This window comes from Hyaena hyaena, unplaced genomic scaffold (assembly GCF_003009895.1).
Source record: "Hyaena hyaena isolate Hyena2069 unplaced genomic scaffold, ASM300989v1 scaffold_967, whole genome shotgun sequence".
NCBI lineage: Eukaryota > Metazoa > Chordata > Mammalia > Carnivora > Hyaenidae > Hyaena > Hyaena hyaena.
In genome coordinates this window covers 48150-71647 of record NW_024081608.1, presented here as the reverse complement: position 1 = coordinate 71647, position 23498 = coordinate 48150, and the positions used below count along the sequence as shown (strand labels likewise).

Genomic DNA, 23498 nt, shown 5'->3' with positions numbered 1-23498 from the left:
CTGCCCTGGGACCCGGGGCCTTGGGCAGTACAGACCAGGACAGCCATGAGCCCCCCCCCCCCCCCCGCCCTGGGATCCAGTGCCTCGGGCAGCAGAGGGTCAGCACCTGGGGCCACACTCTGCTGCTACAGGAACAAGCGTCAGCTGCCTGCAGAGGTCATGTGTGGCTCCTGCGGGGCAGGATGGGGGATGGGGATGGGAGGCCAGATGCCACTTGCCCCTGCTCACATCCCTCCTGCCTGCGGGCCCTGGGCCTCCGTTCTCCCTGGGACAGGGCTGGGGTGGAAGCCATATGGGCCACAGAGGGTGAGTGGACCATGCTGTTCCTACACCGTCGCCAGGTGCGCGTCATCGTGGAGCAACTCGCGTCTGTGCCGCGGCCCCAGGAGGCCCCCCTGCCCCGAGGGAGCAGATTCTGGTCCCTGCCCTGCTGGCAGACAGGCGCTTTCTCATGGTGTTGGCCACCCAAGGAGGCCCTCGCTCGGAGAGGGGCAAGCAGGAGATGCCAGGCTGAGGGCAAGTTCAAGGTCCGGACTGAGTGATAGAAGGAAAGGAGGGTGAGGGGCCTAGCCGTCTCTTGGGGCTGAAAGGGACGTAGGCTTCAGGCCAGGCTTGTCCCAGCAGCCCAAACACATCAAGCGACGGGCACTTCTCTGGGCAGATCACTGTGGGGGGGATGGGGGACTGGGTTCTGGGAGGCGTCCGCTGCGTCAGGGAGCTCCAGCTGCGGGCCCAGAACCCTGGAGTACGCTTGTCCCTGCCGTGGGGGTCATACAGGCGTGTCACATGCCTTGTGCTTCTGCCTGAGCAAGGGCTGGATTTAGTGTCAGGAGATCGTACGTTTGTGAGAAACTGGGGTGTCTCTGTGACGTTTGCCAACCACCTTTAAAGTCTCCCTCCCCCGTTATTTTGTTTCAAAGTGGAAACAGGCCCACAAAAGAGGCTTCAACCCCACTGCAGGGGGAGCCCTGAGGGTAGGCGCCGGAGCAGCTGACAGAATGCCCCTGACTGGGCAGGCGTGGGGTCAGGCACGTGGGTGGGCCATGGGTTGGGGCCTGCCCCGGTCAGTTTGCAGGGACTGCCAGGAGAAGCCGCTCCATGTGTCCCCTGCACCCTGTCCCCGAAAAGTCCAGCCTCCACAGAGTCCCTCCCCTCCCCCTCCCCCTCTCTGTAGGGAATGTGTTCCAGCTGCTGTGTCGCTGCCTTGTGGACTCCAGGGCGCCCACTCAGGCCACGTGGGGACATTCACCTGGGGGACTGTGAGCCTCGGGCAGTGTGGTCACCGGTGGACTCCAGGGGGGCTCGTGGGGGTGACCGCAGCTCCCGTGCCTGTGCCCTGCTCACCCCGCCCCCCAGCACGCGGCCGCCTCGGAGGGGGCAGAGGCTGCCCCGCACCCCAGGCCAGGTGGGCGTGGAGTGTGGCAGCACCCCGCCCTCCCCGTAGCGGGGGGGTCTCCGTGGCTTCCCGCCTCTGCCAGCGCCCCCACTTCCTCTCCCTGTTCCTGTGTCCGGCCTCCAGTCGGGTCCCCAGGAGGGTCTGCCTTCTGGCCAGGACCCTGCTCAGGAGCCGCTCAGCCACTCGCAACTGCCCCTGCGGCAGTTTGGTGCTGAGCCCTGGGACTCCTGTCCCGCCAGGCGACCGGGCCACGGCCCTGCCCCCAGAGGCCGGACACAGACTCTCTGGACAGGCCCGCAAGGGCGCCCCCTGGCGGGGCCACACGTGCCGGGAGCCGCGGCTGGAGGGAGGGCGACCGGCCAGGCCCCCGTGGAATGCGCGGGCTGCCGGGGCACAGGAGGGTAGGAATTAATGTTAACACTGTTCTGGTTAAGACTTTCTGTGTTGATAAATAATTCATGAGGCAGTTAGCGCTTTGAGTCTGACAACACGAGAATATATTAATACAGTCGACGCGGCGAAAGGTCAGCGGTGTGCGGCAGGGCTGCGGCCCATCTTTTATTCATCCTCCGACACGGGCTCGTTAACGACTGCAGCCCGGCGGGGGCCGGCGGGAGAGCCGCTAACGAGGGAGAGGAAGAGGGGTTTGGTGCGTCCACGGGCGTGGAGAAGGACAGGGACCTGAGGGCCCGGCAAGGCCCCGGAGCCGGGCACAGAGGGTCCCCGCCGTCCCACTGAGGCTCGGGAGAGGCGAGCAGGGACTCCCTCCCAGCTCGTGATCGTGAGGTGGGGGCTGTTCGCCATCTCCAGGTATTTGCTGAGCACTTAGTGCGGGTGGGGGCGGCTCCAGGCCCTGCGGTCGGAGGATCGGAGGGGACCCCGGAACCCCGCTCTCATGGGGGCCGTGGGAGGACGGGCCGTGGGAGACTGGAGTGAGTGTGTGGCCTGGCGGCGTGAGTGCAGAGTGGGTGCAGAGGGACGGGGAGCGGCCGGGGCCCAGAGGTGCCAGTGAGTGCCTGGGGGGGAGGCTGTTCCACAGGGCGCAGCACACACAGGCCCAGGAGCGCGACCCGTGTGCGCGGGCAGGAGCCCCAGCATGGCGAGGAGCGTGCCGTGCGTGTGTCAGCGTGAGCGTGCAGGTGTGCGCGTGCATGCGTTAGTACGCTCAGTGCGGCCTGCAGGTAGGGGAGGAGGGTTAGCAGGGGCCTCGGTGCCTGTGAGGAGAAGGAGCTGCCGGCGGGCGCAGCGGGGCTCAGGGCGGGCAGGTCTGGCCGTGTTGGGGCTCAGACTCCGGAGAAGGCAGGGCCACCCCGGCTACGACAGATGCCGTCCAAGCGCAGCCGGCAACCAGGGCACCAGGCGTCAGTCGTGTCCCCCACGGCCGCTGCTGCCCTGGGGCATTCCCCCAGCACCCTCTGCCCTGGGGGCGAGCTCCCACAAGCTGTCCCGCAAAGCCACCCCCAGCTCTCCTCCAGATCTTTGGGAGCAGCGACGAGGGAGCATTAAAAGTGATTTGCGTTTTTCACGGTGGTGTAGGATGGTCCCCGCTGGGAAACCCAGCATCCCCCGGAGTGCCAGCCCCTTGAGACCCTGCGTCAGGAGCTCACACATCAGTGGTCAGAACCCAGGGCCTTCTCCGTCCAGTCATCCATCCATCCAGGCATCCGTTCCATGCCGCTCCGTGTGGGTACTGTGTGCTTCACGCTCAGTCCTCCATCCATCCATCCAAGCATCCATTTCGTGCCTGCTCCACGTGGGTACTGTGTGCACCACGCTCAGTCTTCCATCCATCCATCCACGTATCCACTCCGTGCCTGCTCCATGTGGGTACTGTGTGCACCACGCTAAGTTCTCCATCCACCCATCCATCCAGGCATCCATCCATGCATTCATTCCAGGTCTGCACTGTCCGGGTTCTGTCCAGGGGCAGTGGATGCGTCACGGGCCAAGCAGTGGAAGGATCAGAATTCGTTCCAGGTCCTCTGGAGATGTAGAGGCTTGGAGGGCTGGCTTCCTTCAGGCTGGCTTCCCCTCCGACCGGGCGCTGGCTCTGCCCGACACCCTGGGGCCCGGACTTTCCTCAGTGACGTGGGCTCGTGCAGCTGGCTGCTCAGGAGCTGCAGCGTTTCTCGCCTCCACTCAGACTTGGGGTTCAAGGATGGTCCCAGGCTGCCACCAGGCCCCACACTTGTCACCATGGTGACTGCTCTCAGCCAAGTCTCAAGGGAGGAGGCCTGGGAGCAGCGGCTGGACACCAGCCCACCTGTCCCAGCGCCCCAGAAAGCCCACCGCCCGCCGCTGCCTGCGAGGAGGCCTCCAGACGGGAGGCCGCCCCGAGCTCCCCACTGCACCCGAGATGCAGACTCACGGGCGGGAACAGGCCGGGCTCCCACCACGCCCGGCCATGAGGGGCCATGGGGCTGAGCAGGCCAGTGGTGAGGGGAAGCAGCCCCCCACCCTCGACGCCCCCCACCGGCCCAGGGAGCATGGCTCCTCCTCCCCCCTCCCAAATGCGCCTGCACAGCCCCAGCCCTGTGTCTTGGCTAAGTGGGTCTCGCTCGCCATCAGCCCATGGAGGCCGTCCGCACTCAGCTATTAGGCTGCAGTAACTTAATTGCTTGTTAATTGGGTAATTAGTGCTTTGTTTTCTTTAAAGGCTAAATACTCATAAAAGTGAATTAGCTGAGTAAACAAGAATGGGATTTTCAGGGTCCCATCCAGCTTTCCTGCATAATTAATCAAGCTCACTGTGATTTTCTGGGCCAGAGTGGCCCCGAGCCCTTTGCAGGGCCATACTGGCTGGTACCCAGCCCTGTCCCAGCTGCCATGAGGGCGTCCCTAGCGTGGAGTCCTGACCAGAGGGGCCAGATGGAGACCACGGCTTCCAGAGCCCCCTCACCCACTCACCTAGGTGGTCTCCCAACTACTCTGCCTCAGTTTCCCCATTTGTACGCAGGTGGGTCTGCGGTGGGGCCTGAGTTGTACAGAAGTGACCCCGGTGAGCAAATGCCATTAGCCTCACCCCCACAGCTGCCCCAGCCTCCGCTGCCGGGATGCAGGGACCCCGCCCCCCGTCCTGCTGCCCTGGCGTCCCAGGGGCACCGCCGCCACAACTGAACCCTAGGTCCTGGTGCTTGGCTCCTGCCTCTGGGCCACGCAGCTGCAAGCAAGTCCCTTTAGCGTCTGAGCCTCCACTATCTTGTCTGCTAAATGGGCTAATACCATGGCGAGTACTGGTTGACACAGCTCTGACACAGCGCGGTTTTGGGAGGTGGTGCTGTTCAGTACTTACGACGGTCACCCAGCCGGTCCCGTGGCCCCCCTAGGTGAGACCACGGCCCCTTCCCTGCTCCTGGCACCTGCCCATGGGGTCCTGAGGCACGGCCCCGCATCTGCGGTGCTCACTCAAATGGCGGGGCTGCCCCGAGACGGCTGAGGATGGCCCTTTGAGCCTGGCTCCAGACAGTGAGTGATGTGAGGCTGCTCCCAGCCCCGGCCCCCGCACAGCCCGCCCACAGCGTGGGCATCTCAGCTGACCTGCTTCTGGGGCGTGTGCACCATGGGATCGAAGTGAGCACCCCATGCCCTCCGTGGAGGACGGATGCCCACGCAGGTGGAAGGGGCAGCCATTCTCTCCCCCGGGCTCTTCCGAGGCAGCGCCAACAGGCAGAACGAGACGTGAGGGGCATGGAGGGTGAGAGCCCAAAGCACAGATGTGCTGGCAGCATGGGCCACACGCATGAGACAGGTGGCCCTGTGTCAGGTCACCTGGGTGCATACGTGCCGTGTGGTGGGACACCCATTGGACAGGATGCCCAGGTGCTTGTGTGACAGGCCTCAGAGCACGCCTTGACACGTGTCGGAACGTGAGCCATGAGAACACGCCCAGAGAAAAGAGCCACGTCAAGGATCTGGACCGCCCGGGAGTCCCCTGGTGTCCCCGAGGCACACGGAAAGTGCACGTATACACCTCACGGCACATGGGTGCAGCCCAGGTGGGGTCAGCATGAACTGTCCAGCGGCCAGAACTTTCTGCCTCCACGCTCAAGTTGGCTGCATAGAATGTTCCATTGCCTTCCACCCACACATAGATCATGGACCCTGCCGATTTTTCTGGTTTGCAGCTGCTCAGGCCTTTGCAGGCAACAGTGCCTTTCAGGAGTGAGTCTCAGGCTGGTGAGAAGTCAGGTTCTCCTTTGCCCCCGGGCAGCTCTGTAAACCGGGCCTCTGTGGGCAGTGCCCCAGGCCGTGCGCCAGGTCCAGAGCACCGCGCTGCGACCCTCCTGCTGCACAGGGTAGAGCGAGGCAGCCGAGGGAGAAGCTGGAGATGGCTTTCCGTGCCCTTATCCAGGGCAGGGCCCAGGCCGGCCTCTGGGCCCCTCTGTCCCATGGCACGAGGCGGCCCCACGTGAGCAGGAGGGACCCGCCCCGCTCCCGCCTCTCTCCCCTCCCCCCCGCTGCCCGTGGGCGCTCTGGGCCTGGCCCAGTGCTGGAGCATCTGATGGGAGCTGTGGGCTCCGCGTCACGGTCTCCCTGCCCATGAATTTTTCATGCCTTTGTTTGAGGAATGGAAGACAGGCGGCTCTCCTCTGAGCTCCGCTGTGAAGCAGTAATTATGTTCGCACTGAGAGAAGAAAAAGGCACATTTCTGTTGCTGCTGAATGACCGTGTTGATTCATGTCTCCCAATTCTGGAGGGTGACAAGCAGGCCCCCCCCCCCCCCGGCAAATGGCTGCCCAGGTTTCTGGAAGAAAGGCCTGGTGATAGAGGCTGAGTTCTCCAGACCTCCTGAGCAGGTGCTCCTAGGGAGCAGGGCACTGTCGGGTGACAGGTATCTGTGCCCAGACCCTGTGGGGGGCTAGATGCCTCCATGGGCTGTTCAGGTGATACGAGGGAAGAGGCTGAGGCAGATGATGGTGATGGTGGTGGTGGTGGTGACGATGATGATGTGACAATGGTGATGGTGACGACGGTGATGATGACGGTGATGGTGATGTAATGGTGATGGTGGTGACGGTGATGATGATGTGACAATGGTGATGGTGACGTGATGATGGTGACGATAGTGACTGATGTAATGGTGATGGTGGTGACAGTGATGGTGATGTGACAGTGGTGATGACGACGGTGATGACGGTGATGACAGTGATGGTGATGTAATGGTGATGGTGATGTGACAATGGTGATGGTGACTACAGTGAAGGTGATAGTGATGATGATGACAATGGTGGTGATGGTAGTGATGATGACGGTGGTGGTGATGGTGACAAGGACACTGTCGTGCTGTGTGTCCTGCTGAGTACGTGCCCAGCACTGTTCTAGCGCGTTGCACGTATTCACCCACAGAAGCTGCACAACAGCCCTGTTTGTGGGCTGCTGTCTGTGTTTACAGAAGTGCAGACTGAGGCACAGAGAGGTCAAGGGACTTCCCTGAGACTGCAGGCGCCTGCGGCGGCACGGCACCCCAGTGGATGTCTGCTCTGTGTTGTGGCCTCCCAGCCACAGCCGGCACGTCCCCCTGGGGCCTGGAGTCTGTCCTCTGTTCCGGGGACACCCTGCATGGACCCCCCCCCCATACCAGGGCCGCCCAGCCCAGCCCTGTGAAGGTCACCGTGTTCGAGCAGCCCCTGCAAGACAGATGTGGCTCTTTTTCCCTCTTTGCCCTGATTAATTGCCTCATTCAGTTCCGACTCTATTGCAGTTAAACATTAATTCAGTAGGCCCTAATAACACGAATTCTTTTACGACGTGGCCTGTGCTAGCTGACAGGGGTGCTGTCTGGTTAATGAGAGGGCCCGTGCTGGCTGGAACGCACCTCACCCCTCGTTAGGCTCTCATCACAACACCGGCCGCCTCAGGGAGAGGTGTGAGACAGCCCGCCCTGGGGGCTCTGGGTGCCCCAACGCGAGGCCCAGCCCCCCTGGAAGCTTGGTGGGACCGCGGTTTCCAGCCCAGGGCTCGGGGCCGCTAATGGAGCAGGAAGAGGCCCGGCTGCAGCTGCTCTGTGCCAGCTGCGTTCGGCCCCCTTCCAGGACCCCGGCCCCCGCCCCTTCTCTGCCAGCACGGAGACCCTGGCCTTCTGCCTTTCCCGGCCAGGGCTCCCACAGCGGAGTTCAGCCCGGCCCACTAGGACGGAACGATGACACCCTCCCGTGTTCTGGGATGTTCCAGCGCTTCCTCCCCCTCCCATACGCCTCCCGCGTTTCAGCCACTCTGCCCTCTCCCCGCCCCCAGACCCAGCCACAGGGGACTGACCTGGCCTCTCGTGCAGCCAGCGCACTGAGGGCCCACGCGGCCCTCCCGTGAAAGGACCCGCCCACCACCCCAGGGGTCTCTGTCCGGGCCCTGAAGGGGGGCCACGGGGCTGGGGGGTGGGAAGCTCTTCAGCCTCAGAAGATCCCCCCCAACGTGCCCGTCCCCCGGGGTCACTTTCCGCGGCAGCGAGTGGCTGGTGGAGCACGGGGCACGTCTGCACAACTTTGTCATGGAGCGTGCCCCTGTCCTCACCCCGGCCCCTCCCGCCCGACCAAGCAGAGGGCGCCACGCGAGCACGTGCTCCGCCGACCGGGGCCCCTCCTGTGTGGCCCCAGGGGACTTATCTTCCACAGGATCGTTCATTTGACAGGACGCGTCTTAATTGCAGTTGCTGGGAAGGGATTATTTTTTTTTTTATGTTCTTTTAGGGGGAAATTGCTGTGGTTTCTAGAAGAGCAGTCTTTCTTTTTAAAGCTCTGCGTACTGAAAATGGAAAACAAAGATTTGTTTGCGTGATTGCCAACGTGCCTTTAACCAGCGAAGCTAACACGCCGAGTGGTTTATACCCAGGCCGCGGCGGGTGGTGCTGTGGCCACAGCCTGCCCCCCTTGCCTGCCCCAGCGGCCCGGGCCCCCTCAGCCCCTCGCCCTCCCTGCCAGGGCTGCTGGGACTGGGCCTCCGTGTCCTTGCCCAGAGGCGCCCTTGATCCCGTCCCCACCGCCCCCATCCGTGGGCCTCGTGAGGTGTGCGGGGTGTGGGCCGTGCCCACCGCCCAGGAGCACAAGCTCTTCCTGCCTGGAAACCAGCCTGTGGGAGGAGGCCCGAGGGGGTCGCAGGGGAGCGGTTCTGTCCCAGGATGGGGGTGAAGCTGTGCCGGGTGTTGCCGGGGTGAGGAGGTGGCTTCATGGCTCACTCTGGGCCCCAGTTTCTGCCCTGTAGTGGGTGCGTCTGCCTCGCCCGCCCCACGGAGCCCTTCACTGAGGCCCCCTCTCTCCGCAAGCCCCTGCCGCCCTGCGTAGGGGTGATGCGGGACGCTGACTCTCCTCTCTCTCTCCCTGCAGTGTGACAGCGAGAGCGAAGGGGACGACAAGGTAAGCCCCCCCCACCTCCTCCTGAGACCTCCATCCACAGGGGTGCAGGGGACGAAGGGCCTCCCCACAAGTCCAGGCCCCGGCTCTGCCAGGGCTCCCTGGGATGGGGGGTGGCGAGGGCAGAGCGGGTCTGGGGACAGCTTTCCAGGCTGGGGGCCGTAAACGTCATCAGAAAATAGAGACTTCCGCTAATAGCGGCGGCACGCTCGCACCTCATAATTACCCTCCTTTCAGGAACAATGAAATTCCCATTAACTCGGGATTTGTGCAGCTAGAGTATTTAGTTGGAAAAACCACGGCGCAGCCTCCTTGGGGCCCTTGGTCCTGGGCACCCACCGGCCCTGGGGTGTTCTGCGGGGAGCTCTTACCTCGGCAGCTGGGCTCTGTGCGGGCGGAGATGCCCACCGGCCCAGGCGCCCGCACTCCCTGTGGGCTTGTCCCCAAGCCCCGGGGAGAGGCGGTGGGGATTGAGCCCCCCTGATGGCTATCCTGGGACACTGAGGCACGGGGGGGAGTAAGGGTCACACGCCTGGACCCCAGGCGGGCTGGGTGCACAGTCCTCCCGAACAAGTGAACAGCCCTCCTGGAAAGAGTCATAGTTGGTGATGAGGTGGCAGGTGATGGCCATGCACACGGCACGGAGGCCGGCAAGACGCTGGGAGGTCCTGAGCGGGTACGGGGGACGAACATCTAGGTCACGGGGACAGTGTGATCAAGCATGGTTTTCGGGAGGTGGGCCGAAGGGGCCCCTGAACACTGGCTCTGAGGCAAGTTTTATGAACCGGAGTGAAGTCCCACGGGATGTCTGTGTGCTGTGTGACCTTGGCTCCCCTCACCTGCTGTGTCCTGGCCTGTCCCGGGGTGGACAGGCAGATGTCCCCTCTCGGGACACAAATACATGAGCAGGTGTGGCCACGACTGGAAAGCCGCCTGGCAGGACTGGCCTGCAGGGGACACCTGGGGGTCCAGGTGACCAGCCTTGGAGCCTGGGAGGGGGACAGCAAGGGCCAGAGGTCGCCATGGTGGGGGTCGGGGGGGAGTGGTGTGGCCGGGTGAGGGCCGAGCCCCAGGGCGTGCCATCCGCTGCTGCTGCTGGTTGGTACCCCTCCCCCCAGCCAAAAACCGCTGCCCCCTCCCCCCGCAGCAGAGGGCTGACTGGGGCCTCCAGAGCCCAGCTCGGCCCTTGATCCTGCCCAGTCCTGCCTATCCCTCTACTTGTGAGTCCAGCCCTGCTACGAGAGTGGGGACTCTGGGCAGCGGAGACCAGGGGCACAGCTCTGACTGCACCCCAGGAACGAGAGGTCACTGCTGACGTGGCCGTGGACACCCTGGAGGGGCAGCAGGCCACGACCGAGGGCTAGAGGGAGGCTGGAGCTTTGCCCTCCCCCGCACTCCCATCCAGCAGGGAGGCTACAGGCCAGTCCCGGCTGAGGGCGGGGGGAGCGGGCGCGGGCGGGACAGTGTGGGCGGAGGAGCACCCTCCGGACAGGGGCAGGGCAGGGTCTGGAACCCGTGAGCCGCTGCCCCAGACGGTGTCGGGAGGGCCAGTCTGGGCTCCGGAGCCCCCCGCCCAGAGGTACGGGCAGGGGTCTGTGTTGGGGCCGATGTCTCTGCCGTGCGAGCTGTGGTCACTTGGCCCAGACCCCCTTTGGGCTGTGACTGGGGCTCGTAGCTGCGGGTCCTGGGAAGGAAGGGGGATGGTGGCCACGGGCAGGCCCAGCCTCCCCCACAGCCGTGTGCTGGGCCCCAGCCATGGCCGCGGCCTGCAGGGGTGATGTGACGGCACGTCCCCCCCCAGCGTGTGACAGCCTCTGGCTCCATCGCAGGGCAAGTGGGAGGCCACGCCACCCGTCGTCTCCAGTGTCCCACCCGTGTCAGGGTCCCGGAGACACCTGTCTTGGGCCACAGCAGACTGACTCGGTGAACGCAGAGTGAGCGAGCCACCGTCTACGGTTTGTGGGCGGACGGTTCCCTTGAAGGGGGACACAGCTGGACTGCGCTTCAGAAGCCCTTTGGCTGGAGAGCCAGGGAAGGGGCACAGGTCTCCTCCCTGGTCACCCAGGTCCGCCACTCGCACGAGTGGCTGGGTCTTCTGTGACACTAGGCTGTGTCCCTGCACAGCTTGGGAGGGAGGCCAGAGCCCGGGCTGAGACCGCATGCCACTGAGCCGGGGTCCGCAGGGGCTGGGCGGCAAGGGCTCGGACGGGGCCCTGCGCCGTGGGATCGCTTCCCAGAGAGGCCGCTGGGCCGAGGGCTTCCCGAGGGTGGTTCGCCGTCCACCACGGATGCATCTCCGCGTTTCTGCCCCTGTGGTGGCCGTGCCTGGTCAGCACCGGCTGGGCCACTGTGTCTGCAAGAGGTTCAGACCCTGCGGCCAGCCAGCCCCACCTCCCCCTGCCCTCACTGCCTCACATCTGGCCAGAGCACGGGCCCTTTGGTCACCTGCTCCCGAATCTGCCTTCCCACCGCCCACACCGCCCCTCCCAGCCCCCGTCCTGGCGCTCAGACCGCAGCTGCCAGCGCGACCACACGGCCCATGTCATGAGGGGCTGTGGTTAGCTGCCGTATCGGAAGTGGGAATTAACGGTGGCTTGATGGGGGACTGTCTCATCTGAAAGCACAGGCCCGGGCCCTCTGGCTGGCGTGGGCCCCTCAGGCAGGCGTGGCCCCTCGGGCAGGTGTGGGCCCCTCCGGCTGGCATGGACCGCCCACGCTCAGCAACCTGCTGTCTGCCTGCCTGGCCGGCCTCCGCGCACGGCTTTTCCCCTCACAGCGACCCCTTGCCCGTGACAGCAGCGGTGGCCGTGTCTTCCGCATCTCACCTCCTCACAGCACTGATCGCCCCCCGCATGGTGAGGCGGGGGTGGGGAATGTTGGTGCAGAATGTCCGGTGGGGCTGGAGCCGGGGTGGGGGGGGCGGAGAGGGAGGGAGAGAGCGTGAGTTCAGAGGGGCCGTGCTGTGTAAGTCATAGGGGGAAATTCAGGGGGAACCACTGTCCCAAGAGGCCCCTGTCCCTCCAAGCTGCAGAGGGACACTGTGGCGCAGACCCCTCCCTTCCCTCCCGGCAAGGACACCCCCTTACTCCAGCCCGTTTGCGCCTCCTGGACCTGCCGGGGTCTGAGGTCAGATGCCCCGGTGTCTTCTGTCGGCCTGCCGCCCCTCACTGGCCCCCTGCGCTCCTGCAAGCCCATCCCCCCTTCACCCCCTAGCCTGGGGCTCTCTGCCCCCTGGCTCTAGGTGCAGACACACTGGAATGTTCCATGTCCAAGGCATGGACACACAGAGACCAGCAAAGCCTCTGTCTGCCAAGGGATGCAGCGCCAAAGCACCCCTGCAGGAAGACCTCTCTGTGGCCTCCCGCTGCGGTGACTGCCCGCCCCTCCTGACGACCAGGCTCTGCCCCTGAGCCCCCCACACCTAGCTCTGCAGGGGCGCCACCCCGGCCCTTCCCCGGGCTCTGGCGGCTGGAGGGGAAGGAGCCTGAGCTGCCAGGTGGCCCCTCCACAAGGCTGCGCTTGGTGTCTAACTGCTTTTTTATTGGAAAAGTATGGGGTGAAAAATTGTCTGGGGCTCACTAGGCAGCCTCCTGGGCCCGGACTGGCTGCCGAGTGGCCCAGCCAGGTGGCTGGTTGGCTAGCGCCCCGCACGCCACCCACGGCCTCGCGCTCCCTCACGTGAGGGCTGTCTGTCTGGCCTGTCTGTAGGTCCTGTGAGGACGCACCTGCCGCACCGGGCCAGCCAGGAGGGGCAGGGGCCCTCTGTGGGCACCAGCACGTGAACAGCCGGCTGGCCCCCTCCAGGCTTCACCTCCTCTCTGCTAAGCGGGGGTCACAGGGTGCCTGCGGTCAGGGGTGGAGACGAGGGTCCCAGGCGCAGCTGTGAGCATCTGGCCCCTGGGAAGCACGCGGGGGGCTCGGGCACCTGTGTCCCTGGCTCAGCCTCGCTCCTTCTGCGCCCTCTGTCTGCAGTGAGCACACTCTGGACCAGGCTCCTCTGTGCCCGACTGGGGTCCTCTCGGAACCTCTGCTTTGTCTCTGAAGTGAGGCTCCCAGAGCCCGCTTCCTGGGCCCCTTGTGTCCTGGGGTCACCCCCCTCTGGTGGGCTTGGGGGCACTCGTACTTGCCCCCCGGGCCAGCTGCCTTCCGAGTTAGCGCCCTGCGGCCCCTCCCTGAAGCACCCCCGGCCCTCAGGGCTCCCTGCTTCCCCACGCCGCCCTCCTGCCCCTCACCTGCGTCCTGCCCCCCGGGCCAGCTGCTGTGGGGATGACAGTGCAGAGCCACGCAGGGCCTGGCAGTGCCTCCTGGGCGTGGCGGGGCAATGGAGCCAGCCCCACCTCCCGAGCTGTGCCCTTTGGCCGAGGGGTCCCGCGCCCAGAGTGTGTCTTCCCGTGGGTCTCTCCAGGGCGGGGGCTTTGGCCGTTTGCTTACGAGGGTCCGGCAGGCACTGGCTGTGGCATGCAGGTCCCCACGGGGACCATCAGCTCACCTGGCCCCAGGTGACCCTCAGTTATCTGTTCTGAGCAGGGCATCCGAGGGACAGAAAGGCTCAGTGGCATGTGCCAGGTCCCCCAGGGTGAGGACCCGCCAGGCCGGGGGCCCCGGGCTGGGCAGGCGTGGGGGTCGGGTCAGCACCTGCTGCAACTCGTCACAAACTCCGTGCTTCCAACAGCTCAAGTCCTGTAGTTCTGGACTCACGAGGCCAAAGTCACAGTGTCAGCCTCGCCAGCTGCCGTGGAGGCTCCAGTGAACACCCGGCCGCCCGGCCTGCTCCTCTGCCTCTGCTGTCGCATCTTCGCGGATCTGACCCCCCTCCTCCCTCTTGTAAAGACCCTCATGACCAGGATGGGGTCACCGGGGTCCCCCAGGCTTGTGTCTTCCCTAACCCTGTGCGTAAAGCTCCTGGGCCTTGCAGGTGACTGACCTGTTCACAGGCTCCGGGGATCAGGACACGGGTGTGGTAGAGGCCACCCTCCTGCTGCGGCTGGGGTGGTGCCCGGGTCTCAGGCCATAGCGCAGGGTGGACAGTGCTCTCTACGACCGGGGCCCAGCAGACGCAGGGGGGAGGCGAGGGTGACCCAGATGCTTTGGGCTGCAAGTGACAAAACTCACCTCACAGGAGCCTGAGTGACACGGGGCCTGGGGGAAACAGGCTGGGGGAGGGGACGGGGGTCCCCTGTGCTGGGACCCTGCAGCCAGAGGCGGCCTCGGGCCCTCGGGTCTGGGCCATCCTGGCCTCAGCGCTGGGGAGCGCACTGCCACGGCCTGCCCGGCCCAGCTGGAACCCACGGTGTTCAGTGGGGGGCAGAGGTGCTGAGGTCACACAGCCCGCGGGCAGAGCAGGTCTGGAACCTGTCCCTTTCCAGCGCAGCCAAGTGACAGGCCCAGAAGGGGTGGGAGGGTGTGTCCCTCTGTCCCTTCCTGTCCCTTCCAGAACTAGCCGAGCAGGACAGGGGTGTGGGCCTGGGGCAGCCCCCATGTCCACCCCCTGGGGTGGGGGGCTTAGGGAGAGGCCATCTGTGTGCTGGGCCACTGCCCCCGTGGGCCTACTCCCCTCTGTGCCCGGAGGGGTCACGGCCCCTCCACACCCCACCTGCCCCGCTGACCTCACAGGCCTGGTGAAGGCTTTGGGGTGGGTGGTCTTCACCTCCAGGGCGGGGGCGGTGGGGGGGCACAGGGGAGAACCCCAGGGTGTTTCAGCGCCAGGTGGAGGCTGAGCACATAAGCAGCGGGGCGCCCTCAGATGCAGTGAGAGCTTGAAGACCCCAGGGTGGAGGCAGGGTTAGCGGGGGTCGAGACCCCTACCCCGACCCCCAAGAGCTGAGCCCGCTGGAGCCTCAGGTGGTCAGCGCTCCCACACCCACCCTGGCCGCACCACGGGCCTCTGCCCCTTGGGGGTCCCCCCAGCCCCACTCCCCTGGGGGCCTGTAGCCCCCTAACCCCAGGCCTTCCTGCTGTCACTTCCATGTGGCGACAAGGGCAGCGGCCACTGTAGGAGCCGGGGGGTTGGGGGGGAACAGCAAACAGCCGCCCTCCTGTGCCAGACACTCGTGTGTTCACACCGTGCTCTGTGTACACACACGCGCACACGCACTCACAGCACCCTCCTGTGTACACACACGTACACACGCACTCACAGCACCCTCCTGTGTACACACAAGCACACACGCACTCACAGCACCTTCCTGTGTACACACGTGCACACGCACTCACAGGCACCCTCCTGTGTACACACATGTACACACGCACTCATAGCACCCTCCTGTGTACACACACGCGCACATGCACTCACAGCACCTTCCTGTGTACATACGTGCACATGCACTCACAGGCACCCTCCTGTGTACACATATGTGCGCACTCACAGGCACCCTCCTGTGTACACCCACGCACTCACAGCACCCTCCTGTGTACAAACACATGCACACACACTCACAGGCACCCTCCCGTATGCACATGCGCACACGCATTCACAGGCACCCTCCCGTGCGTACACACGTACCCACGCACTCACGGCACCCTCCCGTGTGCACACACGCACTCATGGCACCCTCCCATGTGCACACACGCACACACGTGCTCACAGGCACCGTCCCGTGTGCACACATGCGCTCACGGCACCCTCCTGTGTGCGCTCACGGCACCCTCCTGTGTGCTCACACGCTCATGGCACCCTCCCATGTGCACACATGCGCACACGTACTCACAGGCACCCTCCCGTGTACGCACACGCGCTCACGGCACCCTCCCGTGTGCACACACACGCGCACACGTACTCACAGGCACCCTCCTGGAGGCCCCACCCCTCAGCCCCATCCTCAGAAAGCCCCATGGAGCTCATGGGTTCTGCTTGGGACACGGGCTGAGGACTCTTTGCCCCCCCGGGGTGGGCCGGCCTCCTCCCTCACTGGACGGCCGTCTACACAGCATGGATGTATTCTCCCCGGTTCCAGGGCGGAAGTCCAGAATCTAGGTGTGGGCAGGCCATGCTCTCCTCAGGCTCCAGGGGAGGGTCCTTCCGGCCTCCTCCAGCCTCGGGGGACTGTGCTGGGGGATCTCTGCCTCCTTGGTCTCATGGCTTCTCTGTGGCTTTCCTCTTAGAGGGACAGAGTCCTTGGACTTCAGGCCGCCCTGATCCAGAGTGATTTCGTTTCAATACCCTTATCTCAGGACAGCTGCAGAGACCCTAATGCCACCTGGGGGGACGTTCTGAGGCTCCGGCTGGGCATAGCCTGTGGGGCCACCTTGCGGCCAGCGCGGCAGACTGTCCTGTCCTGCTTGCGTCCGCCTCCTGAACAGCACGAGCCGCAGAGCCGCCACGGCCACAGCGTTCAGGACGGCGGACAGCCTGGGGCCCCCGCACCCCGGCCAGAGGCCCCAGAGCCTTGTAGCTCCAGGCGGTGGAGGCCGCTTTCCCAGGGCCTCAGACCCCCCAGGGCCTTCCGCGGGGTGTCCTGGGTTCTCGGAGACGCCCCGTCTCTGGCAGTGTCTGCGCCCCCCCCCCCCACAGCGGTTGGCACTGGCCGGGCGCCCTGGCCGGTACGGAGCAGAGCTCGCTGTTTGGGCGGGGCCTGACCGCATTTGTGGGTCCTTCTCCCAACGCTGGGTGCCGCTCAAGGACCCTCCCTGGACCCGGACCCGCCCCCCGCTGCGCCGGCCAGCCCTCCCCCAGGGTCCTCTCGTGGGGGGGGGGCACTGAGGCCTGGCAAGCCCGTCCCCTCCCTGAGACCCCCGGCCACGCTGCCCCTGTCCTTGGTCTCAGCTGCTGCTCCTGTCACGGGGCCTGGCACCCACTTAGGCCCAGGGGCGCGGCCTCGGGGCGGGCGGCCGTCACCTGCGCTGGGCTGATGTGGCCCCCAGCGCCCCTCCAGGGACGCCCTCGGTGACTCCTGCCCTGGCGCTCCCTGTGACGACAGATGCGGGTGTGGCGCTGGTTGTTGAGCTTCGAGCTCCGGGGAAGCGGGGGACCCCTGGGTGGATTACAGCTGTTCCGTCGGGAAGCCCTGGGCTCCCCGGCCGCTGCCCTCCCGCCTCTCCTTCACCTGCTCCCTCTTCCCATCTAGACCCCCACCTTGTCAAGCCTTCCACGTCGCAGCTGCCTTCCTTTCTAAACAGTCAGAGACACACCTGACCTGGGTTCTCAGTCCACTGCAGCCGCCAGACTGGAGAGGGGGCTCCAGGACAGCTCAGGGCCCGAGGCGGCCTGGGGGGCGACAGTAAGAAATGAAGACCGCATTTTCTAGGAAGACAGGCTTCTCCTGGGGCCTGGGGCCTGGGGCTGCGCCGGGCAGCCGGGACAGAGGAGCAGGGGACTTGCTGCGACCCTAGCTGCGGCCGGATGGCTAGGCCCTGGGGCTTGTTCCGGACTGGACGGTGGGGCCAGGCCGGGGCTGCTCCCCCTCAGACGGCGCATCTCCTGGCTCCTGCCAGTTCTGGGACTGGCCCCGCAGCGCCCCGTGGCCCCCACCAGCTCCCCGCACCCCCACGGGCTCTGCCAGTGGTAGGGTCTCCAGCCACCTGGGTCTCTCCTCTGTAGGAGGTGCAAGAGCAGAAGACACCTCTCGGGGGCCCAAGGGTTCATGCTCAGACTGCGAGGAGTCCTGGCCTTGGTGGATGTCTGCCCCCAGCAGGGTGGGGCCTGCCCAGGGCCCCGAAGAAATGACGGAGCCGGGACTCCACGCGGGCCCGTGTGCACCGTCATCCCTTCCCCCTGCTGCTCGCCTCAGCAGCGAGCCCCTGGTGGGCCAGAGTGACCACAGGGCAGGGCCCCATGCCACCTGTCACCTCTGGTGGGACAGCCCCACCACCACCCACCCCATTCGGCTGCCATACCGCCTGGCTTGTCACAGCAGCCCTCAGCTGGGCTTCCCGCTCCCCCCTCCACCCCACTCTCTCTCTCCCCTGCTTAAACCTGGAACCACTTCCTGTGGCTCCGTCAAGGCCCTGCCAGGTTGTTCCTGCCTCAGGACCTTTGCACTGGCTGTTAGCTGCCAAGAAGAGGTCTCCCCTAGGGTTCTCCTCGGCTTGGTCCTCCACATCTCGCTCAGCGGCCCCTGATTGGAGGGGCTTCCCTGACAGCCACTCAGAGCAGAACACCATCTGTTGTCCCGTCCCGCCCACCCCATGTGCGTCATCTTGCCTGTTTCCGAGTTTTGCCCGCTGCTCGCACTAGGCTGTAAGCAGGACCCACGCCTGCTGATGGGCATTTGCATGCAGACATGCAGGGAGCAGCTGTCTCTGCCCCAAGGGCCGGTCTTTCTGCATTCCATCCCCTCCGCTTAAGGGTTTCCCGCAACTGCAGGGACCACCTACTGCAGCCTTGGGGGCTGAACACCCCGCAGACTGGTTATCTCACAGTTCTGGGAACCGGAACTCTGACACATGTCACGGGGTTCAGTCAAGGTGTGGCTGGGCTCGTCCCTCAGGCTCCAGGGGAGGATCCGTTCCCTGCCTCTTCTGGCTGCGAGCACCCCCGCTCCCAGCTCCTGGCCCTGCGTCTGTCTTCACAGCCAGCAGGGTGGTATCTTCCCATCTCCCTCCACCTGTAAGGACCCTGTGATTATACTGCCCCCCCCCATCATCTGCCCATCTCAAGGTCAGCTGGTCAGCAATCCTAATTCCACTCTGCCATGTGGGGTGCCTACTCGCAGATTCCTGGGGTTAGGGCATCACATCTCTCAGGGCTGTGTAGCTGCTGAACATGGAGAGGCAAACTGGGACACTCCCCAGCCAGAGGCCGTGGAGCCAGGGCCTTGTGCAGGGCTCAGAACCTCGCGGGCACCGCATGGCAGGCGCAGAGGCCCGCAGGCCCGCGGACACCCACCTGCAAGGCAGAGCCCAGCCCCCGATTCTCCCCCCCAGGTCTGGCCTCTGCTGCCTTCCCAGAGGAAGAGCATGTCTTGGCTAAACCCACGCCAAGCAGACTGCTGGGGTCCAAACCCAGCTCTGCCACAACACAGCTGCGTGACCTCTGATGGATCGCCTCGCATCTCTATCCGTCTTCTCATCAGTAACATGGGGATGACAGTGTGTCCTCAAAGATAGAGGCATGAAGGCCCGGCAGGTTCAGAGTCGCAAGGCATTTAACATGATGTCTGACACGCAGCAGTGTCTGCTGTTTGAATGGTAGGAAACGGCGGTTACTTTGCGGGGAGAAGGTAATGCATGTATTTGGTAAGTTATTCAAACAGAACAAAAGGGCTCAAGGTCCCCAACCCGAGTGTCACTGTTAGCCATTTCCTCTGTACTCTTGGAGCTTCCCTGTGCCCGGTGCAAATGGGAACGCTCTGGGTAGTAAGCCGGTTTCTGAAAAGCAAGCTCTGACCCAGTGCATGGGATCCCGGAGCTGGTGACCGCGGGTCTCTGGGTGGCTACGCAGCACTCTCCACTGACGCGGAATCTCGCGGCCGGGGGTCCCTGGCCGCCCCACCAGAGCTGATCTGGTGCCCCGAGCGCGTGGTTCTGCGGGGATTCCCTCACAGCGCGTTCCGTGCGCTCCGGGGTGAGGGGGCGCCGGGGTCCGGGTCCACGCATCCTGGGCGCTCGCCACGAGCTGCGGTTCTGCCTTGACTACAGGCGGGCCTCCTCCCGCCCAGCGCGCGGCAGACCCTCCGGCGCGGTGCATCCCCGTTTCGCAGGGTGGTGAAACCGAGCCCCGGGGACGGCGGTGCGAGTTGCGTCCCCTCTCCTCCCTGCGCAGTGACTCGGTTTCCCCCTTTGTAAACTGGCCTTAGAAGCCGTGCATAGCTTGCCGCGGGTAGGAGCGGTCGGGCGCATGAAGCGCGCAACGGAGCGGGCGCCGCGCGCGCCGACCTCGAGGCGGAGGGGGCGGCGAGGCTCCGGCCGGGCTGCGCCCGGCGCGGGCAGATCCGCGCCTCGGGGCTGGATTAGTCGGGCCTGCCCGCGCCCCGCCCCCGCCGCGCCCGCCCGCGCTCTCGCCGCCGCCCGCGCGCCCGCCCGCAGTGCGCCCGCCGCCGCCGCCGCCGCCGCCCTCTCCGGCCCGCGCCCCGCCCGACGGCGCCGGGGGCCCAGCGCGCCCCGAGGGCCGCCCGAGTGCGCCGAGGCGGCGCGGCCGACATGCGCGTCCCCGGCGCGGGCTCCGGGAGCGGGGCTGCCTCGACGGGCAGAGGCGGCGGGGGCCCCTGCTCCGCCGCCCGCGTCCGTGCCGCCCGGCTCCGGCCTGAGGACTAGCGGCAGCCGCCAGCAGAGCGCGCCGGACCCGGGGCGCCCGCGCGGTGAGTGCGCGCTGGTGGCTCCGGGGAGGGACTCGGGACTGGGGGGGCCAGGATAGGAGACCGGCCGCCCCGCTAGAGGAGCGGGGGCCCAGGAGAGGCGCCCGGCGCTCTGCCCCCCTCGTCTCTCCGGCGGCGCCCCGCGGCCCACGTGGCGGCAGGGGGTGCATCCCCGCAGAGGGCGCTGGGCCGGGGCCCGGGCTGGGGGCGGGGGGAAGCAGTGGCGGGGCCCGCGGCGGAGGCGGGGCCGGGCGTCGTGAGGGACCCGCGCTTTTGTCGGCGCCCCGGTTCCCGACGCCCTCCGCGCTCACCTGCCCGGAGTTGAGTTCTTTGTCTGGGGCGGGGCGCGGCCGGCGGAGCCTGTGCCGCGTGTCTGAGCCGAGGCTGCCCCGCGGGTCCTCGCAGACAAAGCGCGCCGTGACCTCCGCCAGCGGCCGGATTGTGCGGCGCGGGGGAGTTAGTGCCGGGTTTTGACACTCTCCCTAAAGGGCATGCCCTCTCCGCCGACACCCTGAACTTGCAACCCGGCGACCTCCCACCTGTATTTCGGCCCTGAGTGACCCCTTCCTTCTACCCCCACACTGGCTCAGTGCCAGGTTTAGAGATGTGGCTGCCTGGGTCATGCCCTGGTAGATCATTCTTGGGAAGTTATTTGCTCGAGTCTGGTGGCTGCCCTGGGGCTACCCACCCGCCTTGGGTCAGCTGGCCAGCTCCAGACCCCTCCTCCTGGAAGGGAAGGAACGGAGGGAGTGTGTGCTGGGTGGGTTCCCGCAGCAACACGCCTCTTCGCCTGCCCTGGGAAGCGGGCCGGAACCTGGGCAAGGGCCCTGCAGAGGTTCTGAGCGCTGAGCGTGCCTGCCTGTGTGTTCAGAGCCTTCCCAGATGGGCATGGCTGTGCCCGGCCAGGTGTCCAGGACCCCTGCAGACTCAGCTCCCTCAACTTCCCCAAGCAAACTTTAGCTTGGGCCCATTGTGGCCGGGGGAGTGGGGGGGGGACTGGATGGACCTGGGACAGTGGCCTTCCCCCTTGCCTGCCAGGCTGACATCCAGAGTTGGGAGTGGTGGGGAAGGCCCTCCCCTCTCTCCCTCTTCTCTGCTCCCCTTGAATTTCTCAGCGTCTCAGCGCCCCGGGGCGCGCCACCTCCTGGCCCTGGAAGTGGTACTTAAGCCCCATACCTTGAACTGAATGTGCAACGTCCCGCCCCCGCCCCCAGACTGGGACCCAGAGGAGTCACGACCCACAGGAACACACGAATTTTCTCAGCATTCCTGTCTGATAACAGCTTGTTGAGATGGGTATGCCTGAGGGGGTCTAACGGGTCTGAGGCTTGGGGACACCACCTGGTTTCCCTTCGCCGGCCCAGACTCCTGGCTACCCAGTGGCCATGCCCATGGAAGGTAACCGGTCTTGAGCTCATTCATCCCATCTGCGGAGAGATCAGGGGCCCTCCGGCAGTGTCATGGCGCTGGGGGCCCTCGAGGCTGCTTGCACAGTTAGCTCGGTCCCCACGGCCCAGAGGGGCTGTCAGCGCAGCAGATGATGAAGACCTTAGGGGCGGCCTCATTAGAGGAAGCGGCTGGCGGGCGGCGGCGCCCAGGCCAGTCCCGCAGCGGAGAGGCAGCCAGGCAGACAGCCCTGCGCTGGCTCGGGACGCCGAGGAGGGGATGCCGCTGGAGCTGACGGAGCAGGCGGTGCAGTCAGCTGGGTCCTGGGTCGGGGCCCCTGGGGTGAGGCCTCACACACACAGCCTTGCAGGGTGCGGTTGGGGAAGTGGGAAGACGCTGAAGTGTTGGGGTCTGGGAGTGACTTGCACTGATCTGATCATAGAAGATGCTCTTGGCTTTGTGAAGAATTAACTTGTGAGCTTGTTCACGAGCCCTGGTAAGAATTACAACAGCTGTCACTCTGGCACTGCTCTGCGCCTCTACGGGACCTCCTCCTTGGGTCGTGGTGAGGGTCCAGTCCAGGAAGGACGGGGGTCTTTGGGCAGGCCCTGCATCAGGCAGGGGTGAGGCGGCATGAGGGTGTACCTGGCCTCAGGCCTGGACACGCAGATTTGGGGCCTCGCCTGCCACAGAGCGGCCTGGGGCGAGCCGCCCTCGCCCTGGTCCTAGGGCATCGTCACTTTGCAGACACCTCAGGGGCACACGGGCACCAGCGCCACTGGTCACGTCTGGAACCAGAGGCCAGGCTGCAGCGCGCCCTCCCCGACCAGGGCTGACACCCTGCCCCATCTTGCCCCTACAGACCTGCAGCTCAGGTGGACTCCTCACCATGTAGAATGTGCTGGAGAAACCAAGCTGGGAAGGAAACAAACTCGGGAAGAGGTCACGGGTGTGGTATCGCTGCGAGTGAGTGCAGCGTGTCCCACCGGGCTGGCAATGGGTCAGGAGGTCACACGTGGCCTCCGTGGTCTGGCGGGCCAGGCAGGAAGGACCCTTCCCGGCACTGCTGTCCGTGCCCAGCAGACATGGGGGCAGTGGCGTCTGTGCCCACCTTCCTCGTCTGGGACCCTGCTGCCTCGGAGGCCTACACGCCATGGGCCTTCTCTCTGGCCGCGGCGCCGCGGTGAGGTCTCTGCGATCGTGTGGCGTGAGGCGCGGGGGGCCGGGCTCCCAGTGCACCAGCCCGTGTTTTGGGGGCTGCACTTACCACCCTGTTTTCTTCCTGGTACCGATGTTTAAGACACGATTGGCAGGGGACTCAGCCCCTTCCGGTGTGCTCCTGAAGTACTGCGCCGACACACTTCATCCTGCATTTGTGGTTGTGTGTTTCACATTTACAGCCCCGATCGGTCTGGAATTGGTCCGAGACCGGGAGCAAAACTGGGATCTTGGCTTCCCCATTTTCCAAGCAGCAAGCTCCCGTCACATACCAGCCGTTTGAGTGACGTGCCTTTTCCCCATAGACTCGCAGCGTCCAGCCCGGGTCTGTCTTAGATTCCTGTTTCTGTCCACCGCTAGGTCTGTACTCGGGTCAGTACCACATCTTGTAACTGCTCAGCGCCATAATTTATATGCTATGAGGCGCTCCTGTTTTTTTTAAGAAGTTTATTTATCTTTGAGAGAGACGGCACGAGCAGGGCAGAGAGAGAGGGAGACACAGGATCTGAAGCAGCTCCAGGCTCTAAGCTGCCAGCACAGAGCCCGACGTGGGGCTCGAACTCATGAACTGTGAGATCATGACCTGAGCCAAGGTCGGATGCTCAACCGAGTGAGCCACCCAGGCTCTATTTAAACTAGAGCCCCAGAGCGCTTCTATTTTAAATGTACAGTTTAACGCATTTTGACAGATACTTGTGACTATGTTTCCACTGCCACAGTGACAAGGTTTTCATCAGCTCAGAAAGCTCCCTTACAGTTTTGTGTTTATTGTAAGATACACATAACAAAATGTACCATCTTCACCATTTTCTTAAATTTTTTTTTTTTAATGTTTTATTTATTTCTAGGAGAGAGAGAGAGAGACAGCGTGAGCAGGGGAGGGTCAGAGAGAGAGGGAGTCACAGACTGAAACAGGCTCCAGGC

The 23498-nt window shown here is 65.0% G+C and overlaps 1 protein-coding gene across 9 annotated transcripts in view; it reads left to right on the top strand.

Moving 5' to 3' along the window:
- FBRSL1 (fibrosin like 1) overlaps positions 1–23498 on the top strand; it is a 78715-nt gene that overhangs the window by 39591 nt on the left and 15626 nt on the right. For 8 of the 9 annotated variants that reach the window (XR_005526252.1, XM_039221286.1, XM_039221281.1 and 5 more), the window contains one exon: positions 8713–8742. The exons of the other annotated variant lie outside the window; for it this stretch is intronic. Coding sequence is in view for 7 of the 8 variants with exons in the window: in XM_039221286.1 (XP_039077217.1) it covers positions 8713–8742 (30 nt within the window). In the remaining variant the exon portion in view is untranslated. The remainder of the gene's footprint in view (positions 1–8712; positions 8743–23498) is intronic. 9 annotated transcript variants of the gene reach the window in all.